Source organism: Microtus oregoni, unplaced genomic scaffold (genome assembly GCF_018167655.1).
Source record: "Microtus oregoni isolate MIOR12 unplaced genomic scaffold, Mior012 000031F_ref0000149, whole genome shotgun sequence".
Classification (NCBI taxonomy): domain Eukaryota; kingdom Metazoa; phylum Chordata; class Mammalia; order Rodentia; family Cricetidae; genus Microtus; species Microtus oregoni.
This window is the reverse complement of record NW_024543090.1, coordinates 4,163,285-4,190,827: the sequence shown is the minus strand read 5'-3', so window position 1 is coordinate 4,190,827 and position 27,543 is coordinate 4,163,285. Positions and strand designations below refer to the sequence as shown.

The 27,543-nt window shown below is 48.4% G+C and overlaps 1 protein-coding gene and 1 pseudogene across 3 annotated transcripts in view; one reads left to right on the top strand and one right to left on the bottom strand.

Moving 5' to 3' along the window:
- The window catches only part of Nat10 (N-acetyltransferase 10), a 42,125-nt gene extending 16,113 nt beyond the window's left edge, over window positions 1-26,012 (top strand). For all 3 annotated transcript variants that reach the window (XM_041679277.1, XM_041679278.1, XM_041679279.1), the window contains exons 10-29: window positions 1,426-1,519; window positions 1,639-1,737; window positions 5,811-5,947; window positions 11,734-11,858; window positions 12,329-12,479; window positions 13,001-13,097; window positions 13,866-13,982; window positions 15,037-15,138; window positions 15,231-15,305; window positions 15,841-15,957; window positions 16,640-16,773; window positions 16,970-17,018; window positions 18,980-19,076; window positions 19,162-19,272; window positions 20,135-20,307; window positions 20,769-20,888; window positions 21,264-21,362; window positions 21,900-21,973; window positions 23,235-23,318; window positions 25,333-26,012. In XM_041679277.1, coding sequence (XP_041535211.1) covers window positions 1,426-1,519; window positions 1,639-1,737; window positions 5,811-5,947; window positions 11,734-11,858; window positions 12,329-12,479; window positions 13,001-13,097; window positions 13,866-13,982; window positions 15,037-15,138; window positions 15,231-15,305; window positions 15,841-15,957; window positions 16,640-16,773; window positions 16,970-17,018; window positions 18,980-19,076; window positions 19,162-19,272; window positions 20,135-20,307; window positions 20,769-20,888; window positions 21,264-21,362; window positions 21,900-21,973; window positions 23,235-23,318; window positions 25,333-25,441 — 2,164 coding nt within the window. In that variant the 3' untranslated portion in view covers window positions 25,442-26,012. The remainder of the gene's footprint in view (window positions 1-1,425; window positions 1,520-1,638; window positions 1,738-5,810; window positions 5,948-11,733; window positions 11,859-12,328; window positions 12,480-13,000; window positions 13,098-13,865; window positions 13,983-15,036; window positions 15,139-15,230; window positions 15,306-15,840; window positions 15,958-16,639; window positions 16,774-16,969; window positions 17,019-18,979; window positions 19,077-19,161; window positions 19,273-20,134; window positions 20,308-20,768; window positions 20,889-21,263; window positions 21,363-21,899; window positions 21,974-23,234; window positions 23,319-25,332) is intronic.
- Window positions 6,867-7,198, bottom strand: LOC121465861 (annotated as a pseudogene).
- Window positions 26,013-27,543: the final 1,531 nt, after the last annotated feature.

Below are 27,543 nucleotides of genomic sequence, written 5' to 3'. Positions count from 1 at the left end.
AACAAGTACAAATATAAAGAAAACCTGTCAGTATAAGTGTCATGTTATGACTTTGGTTGTTGGATTTCAGTAAGATGTTTTCTGTCCTTGTCCTGAGGGGTATATTGCCCAGTGTGCTTTACCAGCTCAGATGATGGACTTCCCACCCATTGTCCTGCATGTGCAGTCCCCCTTGGTGATGTGTATTGTAGGTGGAGGCTGCTCATTCGTCTCCTGGCCGCCCCGTCCCGAATAGTAATACGGGAACTATATTAATTAAAACACTGCTTGGCCTAAGAGCTCAGGTTTCTTGTTAACTAACTCTTACATCTTAAATGAACCCATTCCTATTATTTTGTATTTTACCACAAGGCTTGTGGTTTACCGGTAAGGTTCCATGGTGTTTGTCTCTTTCGGCAGCTACATGGCTTCTCCTTGACTCCCCTACTCTCTCTCTCTCTCTCTCTCTCTTCCAGCTGGACTGTATTCTGCCCTGCTATAGGCCAAAGCAGCTTCTTTTATTAACCACTGGTAGTAAAACATTCACAGCACGCAGAGGGGAATCCCACATCATTTTATAGTTCTGTGGGCATTTTGTATGTGTTGTAAACCAAGGCCCAGGGAGTTTTAATGACTACCCAAGATTCCCCAGCAAGTTGTTGCTGGCAGAGCTGTGGCCTTGGCCTCAGCATCCACTGAACCTTAACTTCATAGTTTCAAAACAGCCTAGCTAGTGTTGAGTGTGAGACTGTGTAGCAAGAATAACAAAAACCTAGAGACAGATGTTGGGGTTCAACCTGAAGATCAGAAAAGCAATACAGCCAGCCACTGGCTCTTACCTCTACCTCAGACCGAAAATGGGCGATCTGCCTCCACGAATCCTCAGATTGAAGCTGCGAGTGAGAGCGGTCTCCTCCCGTTTTATATTCCTCTCTAGTGCTGGGATTAAAGGTGTGCATCACCACTAGCCTCTGTGGCTAACTACTGTGGCTGCTGGGATTAAAGGTGTGTGCAACCACTGCCTGCCCTGTACGGCTGACTAGTGTGGCTGCTTTGCACCGATCTTCAGATGGGCTTATTTATTAAAACACAAATAATACACCACTATTAAGTTGCCCTCTTGTCAGGACACTGGGCTGGGGGCAGTGTGTGGGTTCTTGTAGTCTGCCCTCAGCATCTCTGAACTGATGAGGTAGCTGTGTGCCAGGGCTTGATACCAGCGCATCCGTAACCTGCTAGTATTGGTTTTGAAGAGGAGTGTGCTCAGGTCTCAGTTGCTTTGTTCTTTCTCCCAAAAGCATTCTTCCTTCTCCTTGCTATAGACTCTGGTTATCACTTGTGTGACAGAAGCAATCAAAAATGATTACTTAATTTTATTTTCTTCTTTAAAATGTCCTAAATCTCCTTATTTCTAAACCACCCTTCCCCCTTTCTTTTGTTCTTCAGGTATTCCAATATTTTTGTTACCTCCCCGAGCCCGGATAACCTCCACACCTTGTTTGAATTTGTATTTAAAGGATTTGATGCTCTGCAGTATCAGGTAGGAAAGCAGGGTAAGGTCGTCTGCTTTAATGCTGGCTGAGCCCACTGCTCTGTGGAATGCTTGCTTTCTTGGTAGTCAGCCTAAAACTTGTCCCGGTTCACCTCTGTCTTTATCAGGAGCACCTGGATTACGAGATCGTACAGTCTCTAAACCCCGAGTTTAATAAAGCGGTGATCAGGGTCAACGTGTTCCGAGAGCACAGACAGACCATTCAGGTGAGGCTTGTCTTGGTCCTGCTCTGTGGGCCAGGGTCCTAGCTATGTGGTGTCCCCATGGGTGTGACTGCTGGTCCTTGACACGGCAGTGGCTTCTCAGCTGACCGTGAAGAAGCATTCCGGTCAACTAATAGAAATGCATGTAGTAGGATTGAACAGCACAGTTTGTCTCTTGACTGATGAATGGACTAAGGGTATGCTAATAAGTGAAAAAAATCGTGGTTCTGGTCAGTTTGGGTTTTGCTGAGTTACTTTTAGGTTTTGAAATAGGATATTTGCAGCTGGAAGAATAACGTCACCATCTCAAAGAAAGAAGCTTTGCAGCATGTGCTGGGCGTCTTTGTGGTTTAGCCAGTGCCCCATTTCCCTTTCAAAGGGCATTTTCCAGAAATCTCCATAAATCTCGAGCCCTCTGTAAGCCTAAATGCTCTGTACTTGTCTGAAGGCTTCAGTGTTGTTCAGTCTCTGCGAGGCATCTTGTGACAGGATTACAGAGGCACCGAGACTCACTGGCTCTGGCTGGATGGATTCATTGATTGCTTTTGAAGTTAGATTGGAATGGGGAGTTAGCCGAGTGAACTTGGCAGTTTCTGATCCTTGAACTTTAGCCTGAGGAAGCAGTGAGGAGACCTGTAGAGGAGACATAGCGGTGACCTGTAGAGGAATCATAGCAGTGACCTGTAGAGGAGACACAGACGTGACCTGTAGAGGAGACACAGACGTGACCTGTAGAGGAGACACAGACGTGACCTGTAGAGGAGACACAGACGTGACCTGTAGAGGAGACACAGACGTGACCTGTAGAGGAGACACAGACGTGACCTGTAGAGGAGACACAGACGTGACCTGTAGAGGAGACACAGACGTGACCTGTAGAGGAGACACAGACGTGACCTGTAGAGGAGACACAGACGTGACCTGTAGAGGAGACACAGACGTGACCTGTAGAGGAGACACAGACGTTACCTGTAGAGGAGACACAGACGATACCTGTAGAGGAGACACACCTTTAGGCAGATGATTCACACCATTGTGTATGTGTATGTCTTTACCCTAAGGTTCTTAGTTTTATTAGATTACTTTTTTTAAAAATATTATTTTATGTATGTGGATATTTGCCTGCATATATAACTTCATATCACATATGTGTCTGGTGTGTGTTAAGGCCAGAAGAGGACTCTGCATTCCTTGAAATTGGAGTTAAAAATGGTTGGATCCACCAGATGGGTGATCACTGAGAGCAGCCAGTGCTCCTAACACTAAGCCATCTCTGAAGCCCATGGATCTTTCTCTAGGCTCTTCATTTTGCCCATTCCATCCCCCTGGTTACCTCTGCTGAGGGAAAGCTGCTGCTAGTGTGGAGTGGGGTGGACTGTTGGCTCTGAGAGTACAGGGAACTGTGAAAACTCCAGAAATATACACAAACCAGAGAAGGAAAACATTTCCCTGAAGTGCCCTAGTTTAGCCCTGGTTTCTCTTTAGAATTGTGTAGCCCAGCACCCTTTCTTTACAAGATGCCTGTGTGTGTAGACTCTGGATGAGTACAGAGGAGGCGACCTGGCTTTCTAAGACTCCCACTGTGTTGTTACTAGGCTGGAGAGTGAGAGAAGAGCGTTAGATTAAAGTAGGTGCTCCCTGGAGGCCACTTTCTGTACTTTTATGAGATGATTGTTAGGAATCAAGATTTGGGGCCCCATTGAAGATGTGAGACCAGGAGCGAGTAGGGCAGCTCCCTCCTTGGTCCAGCCACCTCCAGAACAGCCTGGTCTTCTTACTCTCATAGGAAAGCACAGAGAGCAGCCAGCACTCCGATGCCAGCATTCACACTGGCGCCGTGCTGGCGGGCTGCTCTTGTGTGTCTGTGTGCAGGCTTGTGTACTGCCCTGCACCTTTATTGCATCTGTTCCAGACCTGTAGACTGACGCTTACACATCAGCTTGATGCACCCTAAGTGCTGGGGAGGAACTAGGGTTTGTTTTGTTTTGTTTCTTTCTAGAACACTTAGAGATTGTTGAGCTGTAGACTTAGATGTGTCTAGTTTTGTGGATTTCTTCCAAATTCTCCTTTACAGTGTTTGTTCCTAGTTACCCTCAGACCACATTTTTTTTTGAGTTTTTATTTTCTTAAGTCCTGACGCATTGTGGGTACAGTGCAGCAGCTCTGAGCTTTTGTTTTTGTTTTGTTTTGTTTGACCTCCGACTCCTGTCCTCCTGTGTAGGAGTGCCTGCTTGTTCGTCCAGACTGCCCAGAACCAAGATAATGACACAGAAACTATATTAATTAAATCACTGCTTGGCTCATTAGCTCTAGCTTCTTATTGGCTAACTCTTACATCTTAATTTAACCCATTTCTATTAATCTGTATATCACCATGATATGCCAGCAAAGTTTTAGTATTTAGTCTATCTCTGGTGGCAGACCCATGGCGTCCCTGACTCCGCCCTCTTCCTCCCAGCATTCAGTCCAGTTTTCCCTGCCTACTTAAGCTCTGCCTTATCAACAGGCCAAGGCAGTTTCTTTATTCATTAATGGTAATCACAACACACAGAGGGGACTCCCACATCACTCCTGTCTCAACTTTCTTTCTTTTTTTTTTTTTTTTTGGTTTTTCGAGACAGGGTTTCTCTGTGGCTTTGGAGCCTGTCCTGGAACTAGCTCTGTAGACCAGGCTGGTCTCGAACTCACAGAGATCCACCTGCCTCTGCCTCCCGAGTGCTGGGATTAAAGGCGTGCGCCACCATCGCCCGGCCCTGTCTCAACTTTCTGATCACAGGTGTGAACCATCACACCTGGTTGTTTTGGTTGTTACTTGGCTTGGTTTGAGCCATAGTTTGCCTGTGTTACTCAGACTTACCCTAACTCACTGTGGAACCCTGTGCGCCTGAGAACTTCCTGCTTCACGTCCTAAATGCCAGTTTACTCATCTGTACCACCATGTGCAGTCTGTCTGCGTGCTGTCTCCCACAGTTCTCTGATTATTTGTGAAATTGAATTATCTTTAATTTTGTAGTTGGTTGTTCATATTGCCTCTTTGACTTTTAAAAATGGCAAAAAAAAAAAAACCCTAAAGAAATCAATGGGTTGTCAATTATACTTAGGACAACAGAGGTGGGAGAAAGGGAAGGGGTGTTGGCTGATGGGCATGGGGGATGGGAAGAAGAACAATGTGGACTTAGGAGGAGGATCTGCAGTTTTGGCTACATGGGAAGTTTGAGGCTAGCCTGAGCTATATGACAATCTCCTTGCCTTCCCTCACCCCGGCCCCCCCCAAAAAAGAGTCATCTGGAAATTGCCTACCACACCAGAGGTTGGTGGCGTCAAGACAGAGAGCACAGCACATAAATGAAGTTCAGTGCCACTTCATGCAGGAAGAGCTGTGCCTCCCACCACCACCCTCCCCCTAATCTGAGGCTGGAGAAAAGCATGAGACACAAAAGAGGGGAAGGGCTATAGCCACTGTCAGTCAATTCTATAAGCCAGGCTATGTGCATGGTCCTTCTACATAACGATCTTGCTTCTTCTATCTCTGTGTGTGCATGTTGTGTACATATATTTGTGAGTGAACATACACAGATGAGGGTATGTGTTGAGGCCAGAGGCCCACGTTGGGCATCTTCCTTGGTTGCTCTCACTCACTGAACTTGAGCTCCCAGACTGGGCTGGCTGGCCAACAAGCCCAGGCAGTTCATCTCTGTCTCCTGACCACTGGGACTGCAGATTCGTTTGCTGTGTGTTTATGTAGGTGTTGGGCAGGATCCAAACTCAGGCGCTCATGTTTGTGCAACAGATACGTTATTGACTGAGCCATCTCTCCACCCTTCTCCTGTGTTTTGTAGAAGAAAGAACACGAGGCTCTGTGAGATGGCATTACCTGTTCAGGGTCACATAATTAGAGTGAAGTGTTTGGTCCCAGGTGTCCAGTCTGGAGCTCATTTCATTCTTGACTTGCCTAAGTAGATGTGGGAAAAGGGGGGGGGGGACAGTGAGAGCGGACAGAGTGGCCTTTGTGGTCCTCATCGGTAATGGTGACTTCCAGTGGCCACACTTACAGTCCAAATCTTCTTTCTCTGCAGTACATCCACCCTGCAGACGCAGTGAAACTGGGCCAGGCTGAGCTCGTTGTGATTGATGAGGCAGCTGCTATTCCCCTACCCCTTGTGAAGAGCCTGCTTGGGCCCTACCTGGTTTTCATGGCATCTACCATCAATGGGTAAGCAACACTCTTGTCTGTGATCTTGCAGACTAGTTGAAATGTAAAGGCCAGCTGGCCTGGGTCAAAAAAAGCGTGGGATAAAACCGGACTTGCTGAACTTAGTGGACAATGAGGACTACTGAGAACTTAAGAACAATGGCAGTGGGTTTTTGATCCTACTGCATGTACTGGCTTTGTGGGAGCCTAGGCAGTTTGGATGCTCACCTTACTAGATCTGGATGGAGGTGGGTGGTCCTTGGACTTCCCACAGGGCAGGGAACCCTGATAGCTCTTTGGGCTGACAAGGGAGGGGAACTTGATTCGGGGAGGGGGAGGGAAATGGGAGGAGGTGGCGGGGAAGAGACAGAAATCTTTAATAAATAAATAAACGGAAAAAAAAGTGGAAAAAAAAAGACTGTTATGGGTTTGACCATGCAAAACTATTCAGTATTAATGTGAGTCTGGGCAGCTTTGTTCTCCCGGGGCTTCTTCTGCAGGAACTGCCTCTTCCTTGTTGCTCCCCTCTGATCTGATGTTAAGTGGACACCATAAGATTATAGAATTATATGCCGGGCAGTGCTGGCGCACGCCTTTAATCCCAGCACTCGGGAGGCAGAGGCGGGCGGATCTCTGTGAGTTCGAGGCCAGCCTGGTCTATAAGAGCTAGTTCCAGGACAGGCTCCAAAGCTACAGAGAAACCCTGTCTCGAAAAAAAAAAAAAAAAAAAAGATTATAGAATCGTGGAGCCTTATGTAATTCATTCCTGTGTAAATATGGTCAGGTTTTAAAAAGTGCCTGCTAGCAATACCAGTGTCATATCTTAGGATGTGGAAATGTAATATTAAAATAGCTATAGTTAGCATTAAAACAGGCTTATATTATTTTTTTTATTTATTTTTTATTTGACAGTTGGTATTTTATTCAGATAGCAGTCTCATTACATGTGGTCCAAGAATATTGAAAGAACTCAAATAAAATCAGATGTGAAGGTCAGTCTTCACACATCATAGCCAACGATGCCACGTTTACCTATGATCTCTCCGACATAAAACCACATCCACACCTCAGCACAGCTTCCTTAACTGTAAGATGTTTGAAGCTACCAGTTTTAGCACTCTGAATAGCTGCAGGGAGTTCAGCAGGGGTTGGGGGAACCAGCTCAACCTTGGCGTATTGCCAAAATGTGGCCAATCGAGGCTTCTAGTAAGTCACAGCAGGGGATACTAGCCCCAGGGCTTTCCCCGCGAAGTTACGGACAAACTTGGCCATGGTCTAGGGTGGAAGGTCCGTCTCCTCCTAAAACAGGCTTATATTATTATTCTTAAAACTTTAAAAATAGATAATTCAATTCATCTTATATAGAAAAATGGCAGAAAATTAGGTAGCTGACAAAAGGAAAAAAGTAAGCAATAGAATGCAAGGTTAGCATTGCCAAGGCCTTGGATTAATCCCAGCACCTAGAAATTTCAGAAAGAAGGGGTTGGGAAGATGATTCAGTGTAAGAGTGCTTGCTTTGTTAGCACAAGAACCTACTTTGAATTCCCAGCATCCACATAAAAAGCTAAACATGGCCGTAACCTTAGTGGAAGGGGTCGGGAACAATCCGATCTAAGAGCCCACTGTGCAGCCAACCAAACTGGGGGAGGTGATGTGGTGGATTTCAGTCAGTGAGAGTGTAAGTCAGGGAACAGTAAAGGAAGGAAACTCCCAATGTCCTGCTCTGGTTTCCACATGAATACAGTCTCCTGTGCTCATACAAGCATATGCATGTATCACATGTAGACCACATACATAGATATACACATGGAAGAAAGGAAAGAAAAATCCCTCATCCCAGCTATGTAGATACTTTGTGTATGTGTTCTATGCACTTATTTTTCATTTATTTACTTATTTATTTGTTGTTTTGAGACAGGGTCTTAACTATGCAGACCAGGCTGGCATTGAACTCAGAGATCTGCCTGCCTCTGTCTCCTAAGTGCTGGGATTAAAAGTGTATGTCCCACACTGGCCTTTTCATTTAGAACAAGAACATAAAGTTTACATACTGTTGTTAATATGTTTTACATATGTATTGTGAGATCTCTCAAGGCCAATAAAAATCTTTTCAATATTGGAAAGATTCCTGTACAGAAATCACATCTTTAAGAGAGAATTCTCTATTTCAGATTTATGATTATGACTACTAACATCAAAGTATTTAAGTAGAACAGATTTTTACCATTAAAGCAGCTTCATTGTGATGAGCTTCCCAATGTCAAGTCTGTAATTCACAGTTCCATAACCATGTCTATAATTCACAGTTCCATAACCATGCTCACCACAGTCAATAACTCTGTTCTCTCCTCCTACCAATGTCAAGTCTGTAATTCACAGTTCCATAACCATGCTCACCACAGTCAAACTCTGTTCTCTTCTCCTGCCACGTGAGTCCCAGGGGGTCAGACTCTGGCCTTGGGGCTAGGTGGCAGGTGCCTCTCCCTGCTGGGCCATCTCATCACCCAGTGTGCAGTCTTCTATAGTTGGCTTTTTTACGTACTCCAGTGCTCCAGGGTTCACCTGTGTAGCCGTGCCAATATTTCTTTCTTTTTTGTGGCTGGTGATGCTATGCATGGGGAGAGGTCCTGATTGCTTGTCTGTGAGGGCATGTGGGTTCTCTCTCTGCTTGGCTATTAGTGAAGTTCTACACATGTTTGTCTACAGGTTTCTGTGTGAATTTTTTTTCAGTCCTTTTGGATATTGCAACTGAGGAGTAGAATTACTGTGTCAAACTGAAACTATAACCATACAATAGGCTGCCAGATTGTTTTCCAGAGAGCTGCATAATTTAATTCCCAGTATTTCAATAACTTGTTGTCAAACATGATCCACCCCTCCCCCAAAAAACTATTGAATGGGAAGTTGCAGAAATCTTGTTTTGCATAGCCTGTATTAGACTGTATTGTTGAACAATTGTTACTAATTATTGCTATTTGGTTACCGTACCTAATTTATTATAGTTAAACTTTACCATTGATATGCATGTATAGGGAAACCATATGGGATTTAATCCTAGCTATGGAATGCTCCCCCTCTGCCGAAGGGTTTAGTACTGTGTGAGGATTCTGAATTTCCCTTGTACACTTGTATATTTGATGATGGTAGCTATTTCTGCTGATTCTGAAATGGTGTCTCACTTTGCTTTGCATTTGTTTTCCCCTGACTAATGATAATGATGCCCAGGATCCCCTGCTTGCTGTTCTTTTCTCTTTTCTCTGCCTCCCTCCTGTACTGGGGATTGAACCTAGGCCCTTTCACATGCTAGACAAACACTCTACCACTGAGCTACATCCTCAGGCTGCTCTGCTTATTTTTCTGGTTGGGTTATTTGGTTTTTTATTATTGAGGTGTAAGGTTTATATTCTAGGTACAAGACCCTTATCAAATACATTATTTAAAAAAATTCTCTTCTGTTTTGTGGGTTTTCTACTTTTTTGATAACAGCTTTTTAAACATGAAAGTTTAAATTTTGTTGCTTTTTTTATTCATGGATTAATTTTTTAATATTTATTTGTGTGTATGTGATGTGTGTGTGTATACACTTGCAAGGGGTGGGTGTTTGTGTGTCATAGTGTATTATGAGTGGAGGTCAGAGGAGAGCCTGCCAGAGTCAGTCTGCAGTCCCAGGGTCTGATCTCATACCAACCATCAGTATGCAGTCCCAGGGTCTGACCTCAGACTAACCGTCAGGTTTGCCAGCAAGCATCTTTACCTGCTTAGCCATCTTTCTGGCTTGAATTTTTTTTTTTTTAAATAAATAGGATTCCTTTGGAGAAATTTATTCTGTGGGGTAGTAGGGAGGAATAAAACCCTTGAGCTCTGTAGTGTTTGATCATTCTGTACAAGTAGGATTTGAGTAAAAGGAAGCAGTCTTAGTCTTGGAATGTAATAACAGACACTATGAAACTATGTAATAAATACTAAAGTAAAATAGAACATCATCAATATATAGTGTGTGTCCTGTGACTATATGTGACCGTACTGCTAACAAGAAAGAAATGTTCAAAAATGAAGAGCTGGCTCAGTGAGAAAATTATAAATGGCTTAATATTTTCAAGTTTTAAAATAACATTTTGTAGCAGGGCAGTAGTGGTGTATGCCTTTAATCCCAGCATTTTAATTCCAGGCAGAGGTAGGTAGATCTCTGTGAGTTTGAGCCAGCCTGGTCTACAGAGGGAGTTCCAGGACAGCCAGGGCTACACAGAGCACTGTCTGTGTCTGTGTGCGAATGCTCACTCACCTGCACAGACATATGTGGAGGTCAGAGGATAGCTTCCACGAGTCTCTTCCTTTTATCGTGTGGGTGCCTCGGCTTGGCAGCAAGTGCTAGGCGCTTTACCCACTGAGCCATCTCACCAGCCCCAGTTCTGAGGGTCTGGTCTATGCTGTCACTCATGGCACACAGCACATTTCATTTTTATTATTCATCTACTTTTGGTACATGAGTGCTCAGTCTTCATGCACACCCAAAAAGGGAATCAGATCCCATTACAGATGGTTGTGAGCCACCATGTGGTTGCTGGGATTTGAACTCAGAACTTCTGGAAGAGCAGTCAAATGCTCTTAATTGCTGAACCATATTTTCAGCCCTATTTTAATTTTTACTATTTATTTTCTTATGTATGAGTGTTTTACTTGCTTATGTGTATGTGCACTATGTGCTCGCTTAGTGCCCTCCGAGGTCAGAAGAGGGTGTCTGACCCCCTGGAACTGGAGTTACAGATGGTTGTGAGCCACCAGGTGAGTACTGGGAGTGAACCTAGGGCCCTCTCTGCAAGAGCAACAAGTGCTTTTAGCTTTTGAGCCTCCTCTCTAGGCCCATATTTGTCTGTGGATGTATGTGAGGAACAACCTGCCTCAGGGGTGTTCCTAGCTTCTGTCTTGTCGGAGATAGAGCCTGTTGTTTGCTGCTCATACACCAGGCTAGCTGCCTCCTAAGCTTCCCGAGAGGCTCCTGTCTGTGCCTCCCATTGTAGGCACACAGAATTCCAGATACAATGCTACCAAGCCTTGCTTTGCATGGTCTCTGGGGACCCAAACTCAGGTCCTCATGTATGCATGGCAAGCACTTTACCTACTAAATCATTCACCTGGCTCACTGTCAGAATTATCTGGCAGGGGCACTGGAGAGATGGCCCAGTGGTTAAGAGCACTGAGCCCTCTTGTAGAGGACTTGATTCCATTCCCAGCACCCATGCGTTGTTCAAAACCATTTGTAATTCCATTTCCAGAGAATCTGATGCCCTCTTCTAGCCTCAGTGGGTATCAGGCAGGCACTGATACACATTTATACTTGTAAGCAAAAACACTTATACATGTAAAATAAAAGCAAGTCAGTCTTACAGAAAGAATCACTTGGGTAGTGGATTTGATTTTCCACATGAAAAGTCTCAGTTCATATCTTCACATAATTTCTGGTAGAACCAGTTGATAGTGACTGTAGATTGTTCCAGTCTCGCTGGTTAATGGCTTTGTTTATGTCATCTCTCAGGCCTTATTTTCACATCACAGTCCTGTGAAACGCTTTTGGGGATGAAGGTGATCAAGTTCCCCACCCAGAGGTGCTCAAGTCCACACTAGGGCCTGCTTGTGAGCCTGAATCGTTCCTAGCCAAGTCACATCGTGGTTCATCTAGGGCTCTCCCTGGGACATGTGTGTGCTGTGCTGGAAGTTCAGATGAGCAAGACAGTCTTGGCTTCATCTGGCTGTCTCTGCTTAGATAGTAGATTGGGGACCATGTCTGACTGCCTTTGTTTGTCTTCTAGCTATGAGGGCACTGGCCGGTCACTGTCCCTCAAACTCATTCAGCAGCTTCGTCAGCAGAGCGCCCAGAGCCAGGTCAGCACCACTGCTGAGAATAAGACCACAACGACAGCCAGACTGGCCTCAGGTACCTAGAATAAGACCCCAGCGACAGCCAGACTGGCCTCAGGTACCTAGAATAAGACCCCAGCGACAGCCAGACTGGCCTCAGGTACCTAGCCGGCCTCTCACTATCCCGCTCCAGGACTCATGGCAGTACTAAAACCTGATGCTGTCCGAAAGCTTGAGTCCTAGGAGATGGTAGCCTTTTGAGGAGTACTGTAGTCCAGTCGCCAGGTGGGAACTTGGGTCTTCGGATTCCTGAGGCCTTTTGGTCTCTTCTCAATGGGTAGGGTATATTGATTTAGTGGAGATCTTTTAAGTTGGGGTTAGAGCTGGGTAAGTGAATATCTAGCCCAAAACACCTTAAATCCCCCACTTGAAATTCTTGAGCCATGACTATCTGGACACTATCATAGATCAAGTGGAATATCCTTATTGCTCTGAAATGCTGTATGTTGCATAATGGTTTCTAATTGTATGTGTTTTGGGCAACAGCTCGGACATTGCACGAGGTTTCCCTCCAAGAGTCAATCCGCTATGCCCCTGGGGATGCGGTAGAGAAGTGGCTGAATGACCTGCTGTGCCTGGACTGCCTCAACATCACCCGAATCATTTCCGGCTGCCCGTTGCCCGAGGCCTGTGAGCTGTATCCTCTGTGAGGGCTGAAGCGGTTAGAGAAAGGGTTTGGGCTCAGTACAGTGGCATGTACCGATAGTTCTTGTCCTGATTTGGGAGGCTGAGGCAGGAGGTTGTGGACCCGTGAATTCAGGACCAACCCAAGCAAAACAATGAGCAATGAAATCTCTCTCTCTCTCTCTCTCTCTCTCTCTCTCTCTCTCTCTCTCTCTCCTTTATTTGAGACAGGGTTTTTCTTTGTAGCTAGACCAGGCTGACCTTAAATTCCCAGAGATCCGTTTGCCTCTGACTCTCAGGTGCTGGGATTAAAGGCATGCGCCACTACTTGGCAAGGTGTTGCCTTTAAAATTCTTTTTTGAGGAACATATCCAATTTTGTTTCTCAGGTTTTGGCACTGTAGTTTCTGCTCAGGCTGCTAGACTCCTTTCTTAAAATGGGGGGAATGCTGTTCTCAAGCTAGGGGAAATTTTTTCTGGTGTGTCTTGTTTCGGGTTCTTTGTGGTTTGTTCCCATTGCTTAACTCTAGACCAGCTACTATGTTAACAGAGATACTCTCTTTTGCTACCACAAAGCCTCTGAAGTTTTCCTCCAGCGGCTCATGGCCCTCTATGTGGCGTCTCATTACAAGGTAACCTACTTACTGTTCTGCCATGCCCTGCGCAGGGAGCAATCCTCAAGTCTTCCCACTCGGGGATCCAGGTGGCCATTCCATTAGGACTTAAATGTGTCCAGAGATCTTGTTGGAGGGGTCATATTCCCTATTTATAGCTTGTGTGGTTTGGGTCAGGCTTTGGACACAGTGTGTCAGAGTCATGTATAGGACTCCAGAGTAGGCGCTGGAGGGGTGGGGGCAGTGTTGTTGCCCATCTTGAAGGGCACTGGCATTGCTAGCCAGTAGACTGTCTAAACTGATGGGCTGAAGTGGGACCAGTACTTAAAGCCCTGAGGTGCTTTCTGGCCTAAGGCCTGCTCATCTGCTGAATTCAGGAGCAGGGAACCTGAGCTTAGCACAGTGAGACACAGAGCCAATGGCGGGTTGGAAGGGTTGCTCCCTGAGGGTCCGGGTATTACAGCATTTCATGAATAGTGTGCTTTTCTGAAATAGCGAACAGCCTTTTCTCTGGAGAAACCTTCTCAGATGTGCAGTAAATAGTGTCAGATGGCTTCTGCTCCGTGGCCTCATTGTTGAGCCCGAGAGGACAAGACAGTAGGTTTTTAGGCCCGTGAGCCATTGTGGAGTCCTGACTAGCCACAGTGATAGAAAGGAGCTTTGTTAGGCTCAGAGCCTCGCTTGACTTGGAAAAGGCAGAGCTGCAGCACCCGTTGATTCTCAGTGGGCCTCGGGGGTGAAGGATGCATAAGGTGTGCATTGCACTGACCACGTGTGTGCCTGCAGAACTCCCCCAACGATCTGCAGATGCTCTCTGATGCGCCGGCTCACCACCTCTTCTGCCTGCTGCCGCCCGTGCCCCCCACCCAGAATGCCCTGCCGGAAGTGCTTGCAGTTGTCCAGGTACAGAGCAGAGAGAAGCATGGTGTGGCATTGGTTTGGGGAGCTCTTGGGCATCGTGTGGATAGGGAAGCTACTTGGGTCTAGGTGGGTGGGTCAGTTGAGGCAATGTGGGCCTTCACTGGAGAAAGCTGACATGCTCAGAAACCTGCTCGTGGTTGGAGAAAAGGCAGAATGGCTTTTCCCCCTTTATTGCGAAAGCATTACATGATTCTTGTAAACTTAAAGGCTACATGAAGAAAAGAGTTTAACTCCTGGTGTGTGTGTGTGTGTGTGTGTGTTTAAGAGAGAGAGAGCAAGAGCGAGCACACCATCTGCCATTTTTCCTTCCTTCCCATAAACTTGGGATTATAGATGTTAGATTCTTCTACAGTATGTCAGTATTTGTAATCTACATAATATTTAAAGGCTACACGGTGCTTTATTGCATGTTCACACAGTATTTGTCTACACGGTGCTTTATTGCATGTTCACACAGGATTTCTCTACACTGCTTTATTGCATGTTCACACAGGATTTCTCTACACGGTGCTTTATTGCATGTTCACACAGGATTTGTCTACACGGTGCTTTATTGCATGTTCACACAGGATTTGTCTACACGGTGCTTTATTGCATGTTCACACAGGATTTCTCTACACGGTGCTTTATTGCATGTTCACACAGGATTTCTCTACACGGTGCTTTATTGCATGTTCACACAGGATTTCTCTACATGGTGTTTTATTGCATTTTCAGATAGGATTTGTCTCACGCCTTTCCTCTCACAGACTTTGGTTTTTTGGAATTGTGTGCTATTCCATATAGGACTGTGTGTATATCCTGTGTCTTCATTGATGTGTGTTTAAATGCTACATGCTGCTTGCTTGACCTCCATGGAGACCCTCTTATGCTCTGACTTGCTCTTGGGTGCCTTTGAGTTAGTGATAACCTTCAACACAATAGTGAAGCCTCCAATAGTCAGTGCTGGGCTTGAATCTAGAAACAATGGCTTAGGAAACCAACAGAGCTTGGGATCTGGGGCTAGCTCATGCCTTTCCTGTCTTGTTTCCCCTAGGTGTGCCTCGAAGGAGAAATTTCTCGCCAGTCCATTTTGAATAGCCTATCTCGAGGCAAGAAGGCTTCAGGGGACTTGATTCCATGGACCGTGTCAGAACAGGTGAGGGAGGGACGATCCCGGCATGTCTGAGTAGCAGGCTGACTGTCAGAAGCTGTTTGTGTTGCTAAGCCACTGACTTGTGTCTCCCACAGTTTCAAGATCCAGACTTTGGAGGCCTTTCTGGTGGACGGGTTGTTCGAATTGCAGTTCACCCGGACTATCAAGGGGTAACACATCTTCCCTCCTGTCAAATCTTGTGCATTGCTGTTTGATGGGCTCCTAACAGCTCCTTAGGGCGGGTGTGCCTATGTGTCTGAAGAAAAAGCTAGTTATAGAAGGGACATTTTAGGTGTACTCTGCCCTGCAGAATTTAGCCAGAGGTTGGGGTGGGCGGGTGGTCCAGGTTGTTGGTATGTACTGCTTTTCCTGTGTTAGGACTCAGGACATGTTTGATTGTCCGTAATTGCCTTCTGTTGCTCTGAAGTCTCATTGAGGAGTCAGCTGTAGAAGTGTCCCTTTCTGCAGTGGCATAGCCAGCCGTCCTTAGACTCAGGTTGCAAGTGGGCTGTGATTGGTGGGCTAGACTGATGTAATAACTCAGACCCTACTATGTGGGGCACCAGTGCCAGCTTTGACATCTTTGAGTTTTATTGATAGCGTTTTCCAAATGCAGTTTGACCATGAGCAAATCTCTAGAAGCAGGACAACAATGGCTTAGACAGACTGAGATGACTCTTCCCCCTGCCCTTTTCCTGTGTGCAGATGGGCTATGGCAGCCGGGCCCTGCAGCTGCTTCAGATGTACTATGAAGGCAGGTTCCCTTGTCTGGAGGAGAAGGTCTTTGAGACACCACAAGAAATCCACACTGTGAGCAGTGAGGTAAGTCTGTTCTGGCAAAGCTCCAGTCCTGGCTCTGAGAGGAGGATTCTTTGGGCTCTTACCCGTTTGGACAGCCAGCCACGTTCTCCACCGTTAACACTGGTAGAGTGTCTCAGCCTGGTCGCCCGCATCATCTGCCACAGCGGAAACTCTGGGAGTGAGTGCGGCTTACCAGCCTGCAAGTGTGCTGCCCAGCAAGTTGGAAAAACTGCTCGCCAGCGGCCTCTGTTGGTATTAGTCCAGGCGACAGAGTTCTACTTGCCGTCCTGAGGCGACCTGCACTAGTGACTTACAAACCTTCACAGATCTGCATAGAGTGCCCGTGGGAGAGCTGCCCTGGGAGAGCTTGTGGGCTTTGATTTAGCACTGGGCCAAGGTGGGTTACTCTCCAAGGTCACAGAGGCGCCAGGTGCCGGAATCAGTTTCATGCTGCATTTTCAGAACCCTACTTGTCCCTTCTAAAGTGGCATTTCCTTGCATTCTAGCGAGCTTGGGGACGCTGTGATTTCACACATGGCCTAGGTGTATGGAGTACCTAAGGTGGTCACTTGACTCTTGGGGTCCTGTTTAAAAACCGTAGCAGCACACTAAGAAACCTGTGTTTTGTTGTGTGATATATTGGGTGGCTTGAGACCTCTGCTGTCTGCTTTGCTTTGCTGAGGGGATGGTGTCCTCATCCTAGGCCGTCAGCTTGCTGGAAGAAGTCATCACTCCTCGGAAGGATCTGCCTCCCTTACTCCTCAAGTTGAATGAGAGACCTGCAGAGCGCCTGGATTACCTGGGGGTTTCCTATGGGCTGACCCCCAGGCTCCTCAAGTAAGTGCCCATCTGTTGTCTGGCTCCAGCCCATGGCACTGGAAGAGGACAGTTCTGTGGGTGGTGTCTCCCTGTGCAGCTGGGGTCGTGTCACTATCTGCTGCTCTATACACCTCCTGGCCCTTCTCCCTTAATCTCTCAGCTGCTTCCCAGAGGGCATAAATGGTGATCTCCCTCCTCCTTTCCCTTTTTGTAGGTTCTGGAAACGAGCTGGATTTGTTCCTGTCTATCTGAGACAGACCCCAGTGAGTGAGGCTTGGGACAGAGGAAGGGCCGGGTTTGTGTCTACAGTTGGCACAGAGCGTTCGTCTCTCCCTGGCTGTGCCCTGGGTGCTTTCCCTGTGCTTTTGGAGGGGTTCCTCTGCGGGACAGACAGCTATCCTCTTTCAGAGGCAGCTGTCACGGAGTGATTCCTCCATGGCTCCCGGCAGGTCTGCTGCATCCTTGGCTTTGTGCTCCATTATACAGTGGTCAGGGTACACATGGGCTTGTTGGCCAGGTTACAGAGTCAGTCTGCAGGCTGGAGTCTCCCCGAGTTTGTAAACACAGCTCTGGTGGTTTCTGAAGGAGAGAGGCAGACAGTGGACTGTTGGGAAGGTGAGAACAGCAGTGAGTTCTCATAACTGATTTAGTGCCTACGGAGGAGCAGCCAGCGCATGGAGCAGCTGTGAAGCTTGCTTTCTGACGGGCAGAACACAGGGCACTCCTCAGTGGCATGTGCTGTGAAGACCTCATGTTTATTGTAGCACAGTTGCCTGAACTGAAGAAGGTGGGTGGGGCTCGAGCTAGATGGAGTTTGGGAGAATGCTGTGTGTGTTGTCTCTCTACAGAGAGTTTCTGGCCATCCGGTACACCACAGAAGAAGACACAGGAGTGCTTTCTCGGTGTGTTTGTGTGGTTTTCAGGCAGGACCCTAGGAGTCTAGTGATGGCCCTGGGGACTCCACACACCTAAGCATGTGTGGGATCTGGGCTTTGATTGGTTTCCTTCCCTCCAGTCCCCAGCTCTAAAATAGCCTCTTGATGCAGCGTTCTTAGAATCTGCTGAGATCACACAAAGTAAGAGGACAGGTGGCACTGCGTTTGCCAGCGCTAGTGTTCTGATGGAGCAGGGCTGTGTGCCCAGTTGTAGATATGGGAGGTGCACACACAGACATGAATAGACCTTTTCCAGAATGGAAGGGAGCAGAGAGCAGGATAGCTGTGGGGTTGGGCACGAAGGAGGACTTGTTGGGTGGAAGGTTCTTGATGTGTGTTTGTTCACCACAGAGATTATTTGCAGGGGTACAGGCAGAGAGGGCTGACTGCAGGGGTGCAGGTCTTGTGGAGGCCAGGAGGCAGAAACCCAGGATTTGGAGGATGGTAGCAACTCGTCCCTCACTACAGGAGGGCAATGAGTGTGAGTTCAACTGGGACGTTGAGGAGTCTTCATTGTTTTTGTTTCCAAGGCCACAGTGCTGAAGGGGTAAAGCCGGTGCCCATGTGGAGTCTGGAGTGAGACGAGCGGAGACGTGAGTGCTGGCAGGCAGGTGGCTAGTGTGTGTGGTGCGCTTGTCCGGACAGAGCTAGAAATCCGGCATTTGCATGCAGGAAGGATGGAGACCAGTGAGCCACATAGGCCATAGGGCATCTTGTGTCCTTGTGCCTTGAACTGCTGCTTGCTCTGACTTGTTCCTACCATTTTGGTGTGTCGGTGTTCTTCAACAGAAAGTCGTTAGGTGCTGTTGTGCAGTTGGGAGACCTTGTTTATGTAGTAAAAGTCCAAAACTGGCCTTTCACCATTTCAACAGCAGTGTTAGGCCTGCCTGGGCCACATAGCAAAACTGTTTCTCCCATACCATCCTGAATATGCACACTGGCTGCCAGCTTGGAGTCTGGTTTTGTTGGGAAGCGTCTGTTGTGTGAACACCAGGATTGCATGGACAGGATGCATGCTGGAGCCTTTGTGGCCCTGAGCTCAGGTCTCCCTGAAAGGAGTGGGTGCCAAGCACAAGTCAGACCTGATTTGAAGTCTTGCCGGCCAGGCCTGCTCCATTCCCACGGCCTTTTAGGAAGTTGTCTACAGTGTCAGCCTAACAGTGCAGGTGTGAACTGAGGCCACTCATGCAGTGTGGAAGCACCAAGCCCTTCTCTGCAGTTTCCCTTACCAGCAGTGGGAAGCTCTGAGGAGGAAGTGGTGGGGCCAAGCAGTGATGTGTGTTCCCTAGAACGACCTGACTGGAGAACACTCCTGCATCATGCTGAAGACTCTGGCTGATGAGGACGAGGCTGAGCAGGGAGCGTGGCTGGCAGCATTTTGGAAAGGTAACGCCAGTGGAGTGGAGAGGGGACAGTGGGGTGACAGGTTAGGGCACCTCCAGACTGCTAACTGCCTGGCTATGCCCTGCAGATTTCCGAAGACGGTTCCTGGCCTTGCTGTCTTACCAGTTCAGCGCCTTCTCCCCTGCCCTGTCTCTGAACATCATTCAGAACAGGAACATTGCAAAAGCAGCCCAGCCAGGTGAGCTGCCAGCCCAGGAGTGGAGGGCTTGTCTTGCCCTCAGTCTCCGTGGTGCCCCTGTCCCCAAGTGTCTCCCCTGTCCTGTCTGTGACTGGGTTTTGGATGTAAGAGAAGTTCATACAGTGGTTTGGTGGGGAACCTGGTTGAAGCCTGCGCACTAGCTCAGTTGCTGGGGCTCTGCTTCTTCCTTTGTGAAATTGTACTGCAGATAGACAGTCAGCATCTGTGGCTAGTCTGGAGAGCTTTATGCATGTAAGTCAGTTTAGTTGGGTGAAGACTTTAAAAATTTTATGAGAGATTTTTTTTCTATAAACAGTTAAGTCTATATACATTTTTATGTTTATCTATGTCTACACATGTTCCTATTTGTATATTTACTTACCTCTTGCTGATTCTATTTTGATGGCAAACTCTGGGTTCCTTGTGCTAGACAGAGCATGCCCTTGTACAAGCTGGAGGAGGAGTGACGTGGGGAAGGGTGGTGGTGCCTTGGAATGCTAGGGCGTGAGGGGCCTCTGGCCCAGCATATGGGTGACTTCTGCACTGCCGGCTCAGGATGTACTCATGGCAAAAATCTCAACAAATTGTTTGTAGAGATTTACATTAGACTGTTGTCTGCAGGTGTGCAGGTGTACCACATGGCTCCTATGGAGGTCAGAGAGGGCCTAGGAGTTGTGGATGGTTGTGAACTACCACGTGGGTTCTGGGAACTGAGTCTGGGTCCTCTGCAAGAGCAACACGTGCATGCTCTTAACTGCCGAGCCACCCATCCAGCCCCTTTCTGGAAGGCTTTGTGTGTTGGGGACTGTCCTGTGAGGACTGCAGACCGCCCTGACTCATGTGGCTCTTGTTGCTTGTGCAGCCCTAGCCCGGGAGCAGCTGGAGGCACTTTTTCTCCCCTATGACCTGAAGCGGCTGGAGATGTACTCTCGGAACATCGTTGATTATCATCTCATCATGGACCTTATCCCAGCCATTTCCCGCTTGTACTTCCTGAACCAGCTAGGGGACCTGGCCCTGTCGGCTGCACAGTCGGTAGGTCACCTGGGACTCCATGGGGGAGAAGGGAGGACAGTGGAGTTGTTGGTGCTTAGAAGTAGCTTTGTGCCTTGAGCACTGGCAGGGCTGATGGGTGGTCCATTCTCACCCTGCTGGCTGACGTGCTGACGTGCTGACGTGCTGTAGTTAGCAGACTTGCTGCACTTGGAACCCACACTCCCCCTGCCCCACTTGCGGCCTTAGCGGAAGCCCAGGCTACCCTGCACTCACGATGCAGTTGTAAAGGGGTGTCAGGGCAGTGTGAGCGAGAGTGCAGTTCAGGAAGGAGTGGCCCATGGTGCCTTAGTAACAGGATGAAAGAGACGAGACCAAATAAACACTACCGCTCTCTGATTCCTACTAGATAGTGTCATCAAAAGAGACAGCTCCATTCTCATGGCTGTTTTAATGGGAAGGCCTGGCTTCAAAGCCACTCCAGTTGATTCTCCTTCCTCCAGGCTCTTCTCTTGGGAATTGGTCTGCAGCACAAGTCTGTGGATGATCTGGAAAAGGAGATTGAGCTACCCTCAGGCCAGTTGATGGGGCTTTTCAACCGGATCATCCGTAAAGTTGTGAAGGTAACCTTGGTCCAGGAACAGGATTTTGGTCTCTTTCCACTAACACAACACGCCCACTTTTTGTTTTTAACAAGTACTAAATCTTAGATGTCTTTGCTACAAATCTTCCCTCCCTCCCTCCCTCCCTCCCTCCCTCCCTCTCACTCTTGGAGTGTCAGCCAGTGTCTGTGAAGGGCTGGATTCTTTCCTGGCGATACCACTATAGGAGTTTAGTATATCCCCAGCCTGTTTTTATGCTCGCAGTGTGAGCGCGTCCGTGTTCCTAAGGTCTGGAGTATCGCTTTGAATGCTTTTCTTTAAGATACTAAATGCTGTGGTGAGGAGTGGATGACTGACCCCACTGCTCCTGCATCTTTCTTCATGTTGTCTTTGTAGCTGTTTAATGATGTTCAGGAAAAGGCCATCGAGGAGCAGATGGTGGCAGTGAAGGATGTGGTCATGGAGCCCACAGTGAAGACCCTGAGCGATGACCTGGTACGTCCCAGCTGAAGGCTTCAGGAGTTCGTGTTCCCTGTGGCTATAAATGTAGTTGTATTAGCCTGCAAATGTAGAATGTCCTCCTCCACTGCTTCAGAACTGTCCTGCAGGCTGGAGGTGCTGGTGCATGCCTGGTATCCTGTACTCAGACTGAAAGGCAGGAGAGTTGTTCCAGATCAAAGCCAGCCTAAGCTTTGTTTAGAGAGTTGCTGCTCAGCCTGGGATAGAGAACAAGACCTGAAAACAAACAACTAAAACAGCTGGTCCTTTGCACTAGTTTAGCTAAACGGCATTCAGCCAGTGTGGCTCACTCTGCCTCCCGCTGAACGTGTGGTGGGGGTGTGAGCATTGATTTCCCTTTCAGGTACTTTTCCAAATGTGCACTTCATGGGTGTGCATACTGTAAAATTGTGATAGCTACTTAGTGCTCTGAGGACACCTCAGAGGAAGCGTTTCTTCCTGTCGTACCTGCCCCCTTCTCCTGGGCCTTATGAACTCCTTGTCTGACCCCTGCTCTCTGGCTGTGGTCCACAGGATGAGGCAGCAAAGGAATTCCAGGAGAAACACAAGAAAGAAGTGGGGAAGCTGAAGGACATGGACTTCTCTCAGTAAGGTTCCCTCCTGCTCACAGGAAATGAAGAGTTCTTCCCAGACCTCCACAACCTGTAGAGTCTGTTGTGGGTGTCTCCTACCCCGTGCCCCATGAGCAGGGTCTATTGTGGGTGTCTCCTACCCTGTACCCCATGAGCAGAGTCTGCTGTGGGTGTCTCCACCCCGTGCCCCATGAGCAGGGTCTATTGTGGGTGTCTCCTACCCTGTACCCCATGAGCAGAGTCTGCTGTGGGTGTCTCCACCCCGTGCCCCATGAGCAGGGTCTATTGTGGGTGTCTCCTACCCTGTGCCCCATGTACAGAGTCTGCTGTGGGTGTCTCCTACCCCGTGCCCCATGAGCAGAGTCTGCTGTGGGTGTCTCCTACCCCGTGCCCCATGAGCAGGGTCTATTGTGGGTGTCTCCTACCCCGTGCCCCATGTGCAGAGTCTGCTGTGGGTGTCTCTACCCTGTGCCCCATGTGCTCAGAGGCTGTGTCAGGAGGACCGCAGGTGGAGACTCACAGTCCGTGATTATTTCCCTGGATCCCAGAGTCGTGCTTTCTTGACCCCCTGGGTTGTGTTACTCCTCAGGCCCCTCCAGGAAGGGGATGTTGGGCAGAAGAACATCTACCTCCAGTAGTCCCTTCTCCATATTTGGCTTTTGTCTGTGGATTTTTGAAAATCCTTTGAAGAAAAGGTTCTACACCTGAGCTCCCTGCTCAAGAACCCTGTGTACAGGGCCCCGTGTTCCTTTGAGCTTTCCTTGATGTTTCTGCTCCACCTACCCAGGGCGGACAGATCCTGGCATTTCGGGCCTCGCACCATAACTCTATGCCAAGAACCATTCAACTTGTCTGCAACCAGATCATTGGTGATGATGGTGATTGGGCAGATGGGGGTGGCCAGGAGGCCATTTCAGGGCATCCAGCTGGTTTCTGCTTGATGTATTGGAACTGCTTCCTCTGGGAGAAGTAAGATGTTGCAGGGTAGGGAGGCGGAGGCCTGATAGGGCAGGGCAGGAGCTGTGGTCAAGTGAGGACAGCGATGGCAGGGGCAGTGGCAGAAGGTAGCTGTAGCAAGACTGCTTTTTCACTTTCCCCTACCTTCATGTGACCTCTCTGTGTAGTGGGCTTACCTCGAGCCTGGTCGCACGCCTGTCCACCTCTCTGCAGTGCCCATGCTCGTGCAGCTCTTGTGTCTCTGTGGGCGGCTTGTCACTTTCATATTTTCTCTGAAGTAGTCTCTTCTAATGGGCATTGGTGTTTCCCCTTTTTACAGATACATAATCCGCGGGGATGATGAAGAGTGGAACGAAGCTTTGAGCAAAGCTGGGCAGAATGCCTCCATCGTCAGTTTGAAAAGGTGAGGACCTGTGATGTCCCCACACAGTCCAGGAGGCTCTGTAGCTTTTCCTGGGAAGCAGGAGGTGGAAGCAAATGCTTCAGTCGGTTTCCTGGTTCCCACCTGCCTCCCAGTCCCCTGGGGCCACCTTGGTAGCACATCTGGGCAGCATCGTACGCCTGATGTCTTTCCTGGACTTAGCACAGGCCAGGGCTGAGCTCTTGGAGCCAGCCTGAGCAAGCAGATCTGCTGCTGTGTCCTGAGGCTTTGTAAGCCTGGGGCCGTGGCACAGGGGCCAAGTGTTTCCATTGCTCTACGCCAGTGAAGATAGGACCAGATTGGGTCAGATGTGTCTGCTGCAGGCCTATCATTTGAGTCAACAAATTGTCCTTCTTCTAAGCAGTGGTTCTCAGAGTCCTGGGTCTTAGAGGTCTTTCCTTCTTGTTGCTGCTTCCCATAACAAAAATTAAAAACTGAAAAGGATTTGTTTGAAATGAATAATAGTATGGGTTTGGATTAAAGTTTTTTGATTGCGGGTTTCTTTTTCTTTTTTCAATGCTGGGGGTCAAGCCTAGGGCTTTGTATATGCTAGGCAAGTCCTTCACCACCAAGCTAAGCCTTTTTTTTAAAAATAATTTACTTATTTTTATTTTATGCAAATTGGTGTTTTGCCTACATGTATCCCTGTGTGAGGGTGCTGGAACTGGAGCTATAGACAGTTGTGAGCTGCTATGTGGGTGCTGGGAATTGAACCCAGGTCCTCTAGAAGAGCAGCAGTGCTCTTAACCTCTGAGTCATCTCTCCAGTTCCCTCCCGACTCCCTTACCCCCCAAGCTAAGTCTTGAGAAAGACACGCTTCTCCTTTGGCCAGCTCTGGCATACTGAGCGTGAGGGGGCCTCTGCAGGACTGTGGTACCCTCCTCCCTTGAGCCTTCTGAGAAGCAGAGCATGTGCAGGAGGCAGCGAGTGGTAAAGGCAAAGAAGGGATCAGTATTAAAATGAAAACAGTTTTTTGACTTCCTTGGCCACCCCAGGCATCCTGAGGTCCAAGTGTCTCATCTGCAGTGTTGAATTTGCAGACAGTGTGTCCTCGCACCCTCAGGACCAGCAGGAGAGTCCTGTGCCCAGGGCCTGCTCACGAGGCTGGCATGAATTCCACAAACTCAGGGAACGCCCCACCTTCTCCACAAGTCACTCTGGCACTTTGAAGGGGCCTTCGCCTGCTGTCAGCCTGAACTCTGGTTTGAAGAGTGTGACAGATGTATTAGGTTCCCGCGTGTTCTAGCTATGCCCGGGGCTTGACTATCACAGAAGGCCTGGGAGCAGCCTGCTGTGGAGAATCTTGGCTGAGCTCTGCTCCCGCTGGGACTGCCAATGAGGACCTCATGAGTTATCCAGCCCATGTGGCTCATGGACTCGGGACTTAGAAGGAAGGTGGTGAGGTGTAACTGGAGGTTTCTCTCCTGCCTGCTGCTCCCACAGCCACTTCTGAAATAATGGGAGGCCTAGTATTAGTTATAATTGTTTAGCCAATGGCTCAGGCTTCTTCCTGGCTAGCTCTACATATAATAAATAATAACCTGTGTATCGCCATGTCCCCGTGGCTTCCTGGTGATGCTCCGGCATCTTACTCCTCCGGTGGCTGCAGGTGTCTCCCCCGCCTCCACCTTCTTTCTCCCTGTATAGTTTGGCTTTCCTCCCTGGCTATATTCTGCCCTGCCATAGGCCAAAACAGCTTTATTCATCAGACAATAAAAGCAACCCATATTGACAGCGAACAGAAGGGCATCCCACATCAGTGAGGTGAGGTGCTCAGTCTGTCCTTGAACATTCTTGAGGCCTGCCCCCCCCCCTTTAAAAAAAGAATTTTATGAGTGTTTTTGCCGGCATTTATGTATGTATCTGTGTGTGCCATATATGTGCCTGAAGCCTGTGGAGGCAAGAAGAGGGCATTAGATCCCTGGAGCTGGAGTTGTAGATCTGTGCTGTTAATGCTTTCGGTTTCTGCCTCTGATGGTGTGGGTTTTTCCTCCAGTGACAAGAAGAGGAAGTTGGAAACAAAACAAGAACCCAAACATAGCAAGAAGTTGAAGAAGAGAGAGATGAACAACAGAAAGGATGCGAAACTGAAGCGGAAAAAGTAGTGAGACTCGGAGACCTGGACTTCTGAGCTGTGTTTGGCCGGGCCAGGCAGCAGCATGGACAGTAACAGAAATGAGTCTTCATCGGAGGCAGGCCTGGCTCTCACCTGTGTCCTCCGTGACTGAAGACCCCCCAGTCTGCTTAGAACATGGTGGCTGGGGCAAGTCTGGCATTGCCAGAGCTGTCACTCCAACCCAGGGCCACAGTTTCACTTTGGGCCAGGTTTTCTTTCAGACTTGTTCCCACTTAGGGGATGCTGCGCTCGTTCCTGGCCTTCTGGACCCTTCAGTACACAGCTTCCTCGTGGAGTGCTCTGTCTCACTGCAGGCTTATTCCAGCGCCCTGAGGCCTGCTCTTGTCCCTTCTGTTCCATTCCTGGCTGTAGTGGGTCTGCTGTCCTCAGTGTCCCAGGAACGTCTGAGCCCCTCAATGCCTTTTGGTTGCCTCTTCATTAGGAGAGACTGTCAAGAGAGACTCGTGCTACAGAAGTGAGGGGAGGGACAGAATATCTGTCTATTTTTAACAAACGACATCACAGACTGTTTGTCTGTGCTGCTTATAAAATCCACGTCTGTGAAAGCTGCATGTTTCCCTGTTCCTTCTGGTGACTTCTCACTGCCAGATCCAGTGGAGGCCCAGGTGTCCAGGCCATGGTGTGTTGTGGAGCTAGAGTTCCAGTCTAGGCACCTGCAGGAGATGTCACAGGTACCCAATGACACTGTAGTCACCTTGAAAATTAGCTGTCTTCGCTGGGTCCTACAGTTCATTCCGTTAGAGACAGAAATGACACATACCCTGGCCCCCATGTTTAACGCTGTCTGCACCTTTTGTTCGGCACTCGTTGGCAGAAGTAGACAAGGAGGGAAGCTTCTGGACCAACAGCTGATGAGTATGTGACTCCCCTGTGGGAGAGACCTAAGCCCACCCGAGGGCTACACCCCTACCACTGTCTGCAGGGGAGCTTGCTGAGGAGCCAGGAGAGGGAGGGGTCTTTTTCACTGTTTTCTTGGGTAGCCTCCCTAGCCTGCTGTTCAGGGAGGATCTGAGAACAGGGCCAGAAACCAGGATGCAGTGCTGGCGGAGAAGAGTTGGGCAGCTTGCAAACCCTGCCTGGTGTCCACTGGCTCTGTCCAGGCTGCGAGGCCGAGGATTGTAAGTCCAGGCCCACGTGAGCTTGGCCGTGGCTCTACCCTCTTTGAGATCTGGGCACTGTGTGGTTCAGATGTCCCCTGTCCTCACTTGGAACAGTGAGGAGGTAAGGCAATGGTTAGGAAGGCTTTAGTGGATTGACTTGAGAGTGGGCCATTGTAAAAGCCTGCTGTGCCTTAGGTGAGCCTTCTTGTCACACACCGGAAGCCACCCTATTTAGAGTCACCACGGCCTCATCAGATTCTGCCTCTCAAGCTTGGACTTACCGAATTAATTCTCCTCCTCCACCCCCTCTCCCACTCCGTCTCTCTCTAGTTTTTCTAGACAGGGTTTCTCTATATAACCATGGCTCTCTTGGAATTTGCTCTGTAGACTAGGCTGGCCTCAAAATTGAGAGATCCACCTGCCACTGTCTCCTTAGTGAAGTTAATTTTCTTTAAAAACTATTCAGCCTGGATATTGTTAAAAAATGACATGTCGTCACCTTGCTCTGGGTTCAAGTGGGTCACAGTTGAGTAGTGGTGGTGCCACTCATTCCAGCCATGGGGAACAGTGGCTTGGGGTGGGGAACAGGAGGAGCTGCGTAGAACAGTGTCCGACTCATAACGACAGTGGGTCCAGTCTGCGTTCTGGTTGTTCTCGGGGTGATGGAATTATTGGCTATATTCTAAAATAAGCCTGCACACACACAGGTAAATTTTATTCCTTTGAGAGAAGGTCTCTCTTACTGAAACTGGAGCTAGACTGGCAGCCAGCAAGCCCCAGTGAGCCTCTCTCGGGCCCCCACAGTACTGACTGGGGCTACAGGGGGTGCACATGGCTACACCTAGCTTTTTACATATGTGCTAGGATCTGAGCTCAACAAATGTCCCATTGAGCTATTTCAGCACCAATAATATTTTTAAAAAATGATTATTTTAAATATTCGTTTAAAAGTGTGCTTATATATAAGCCT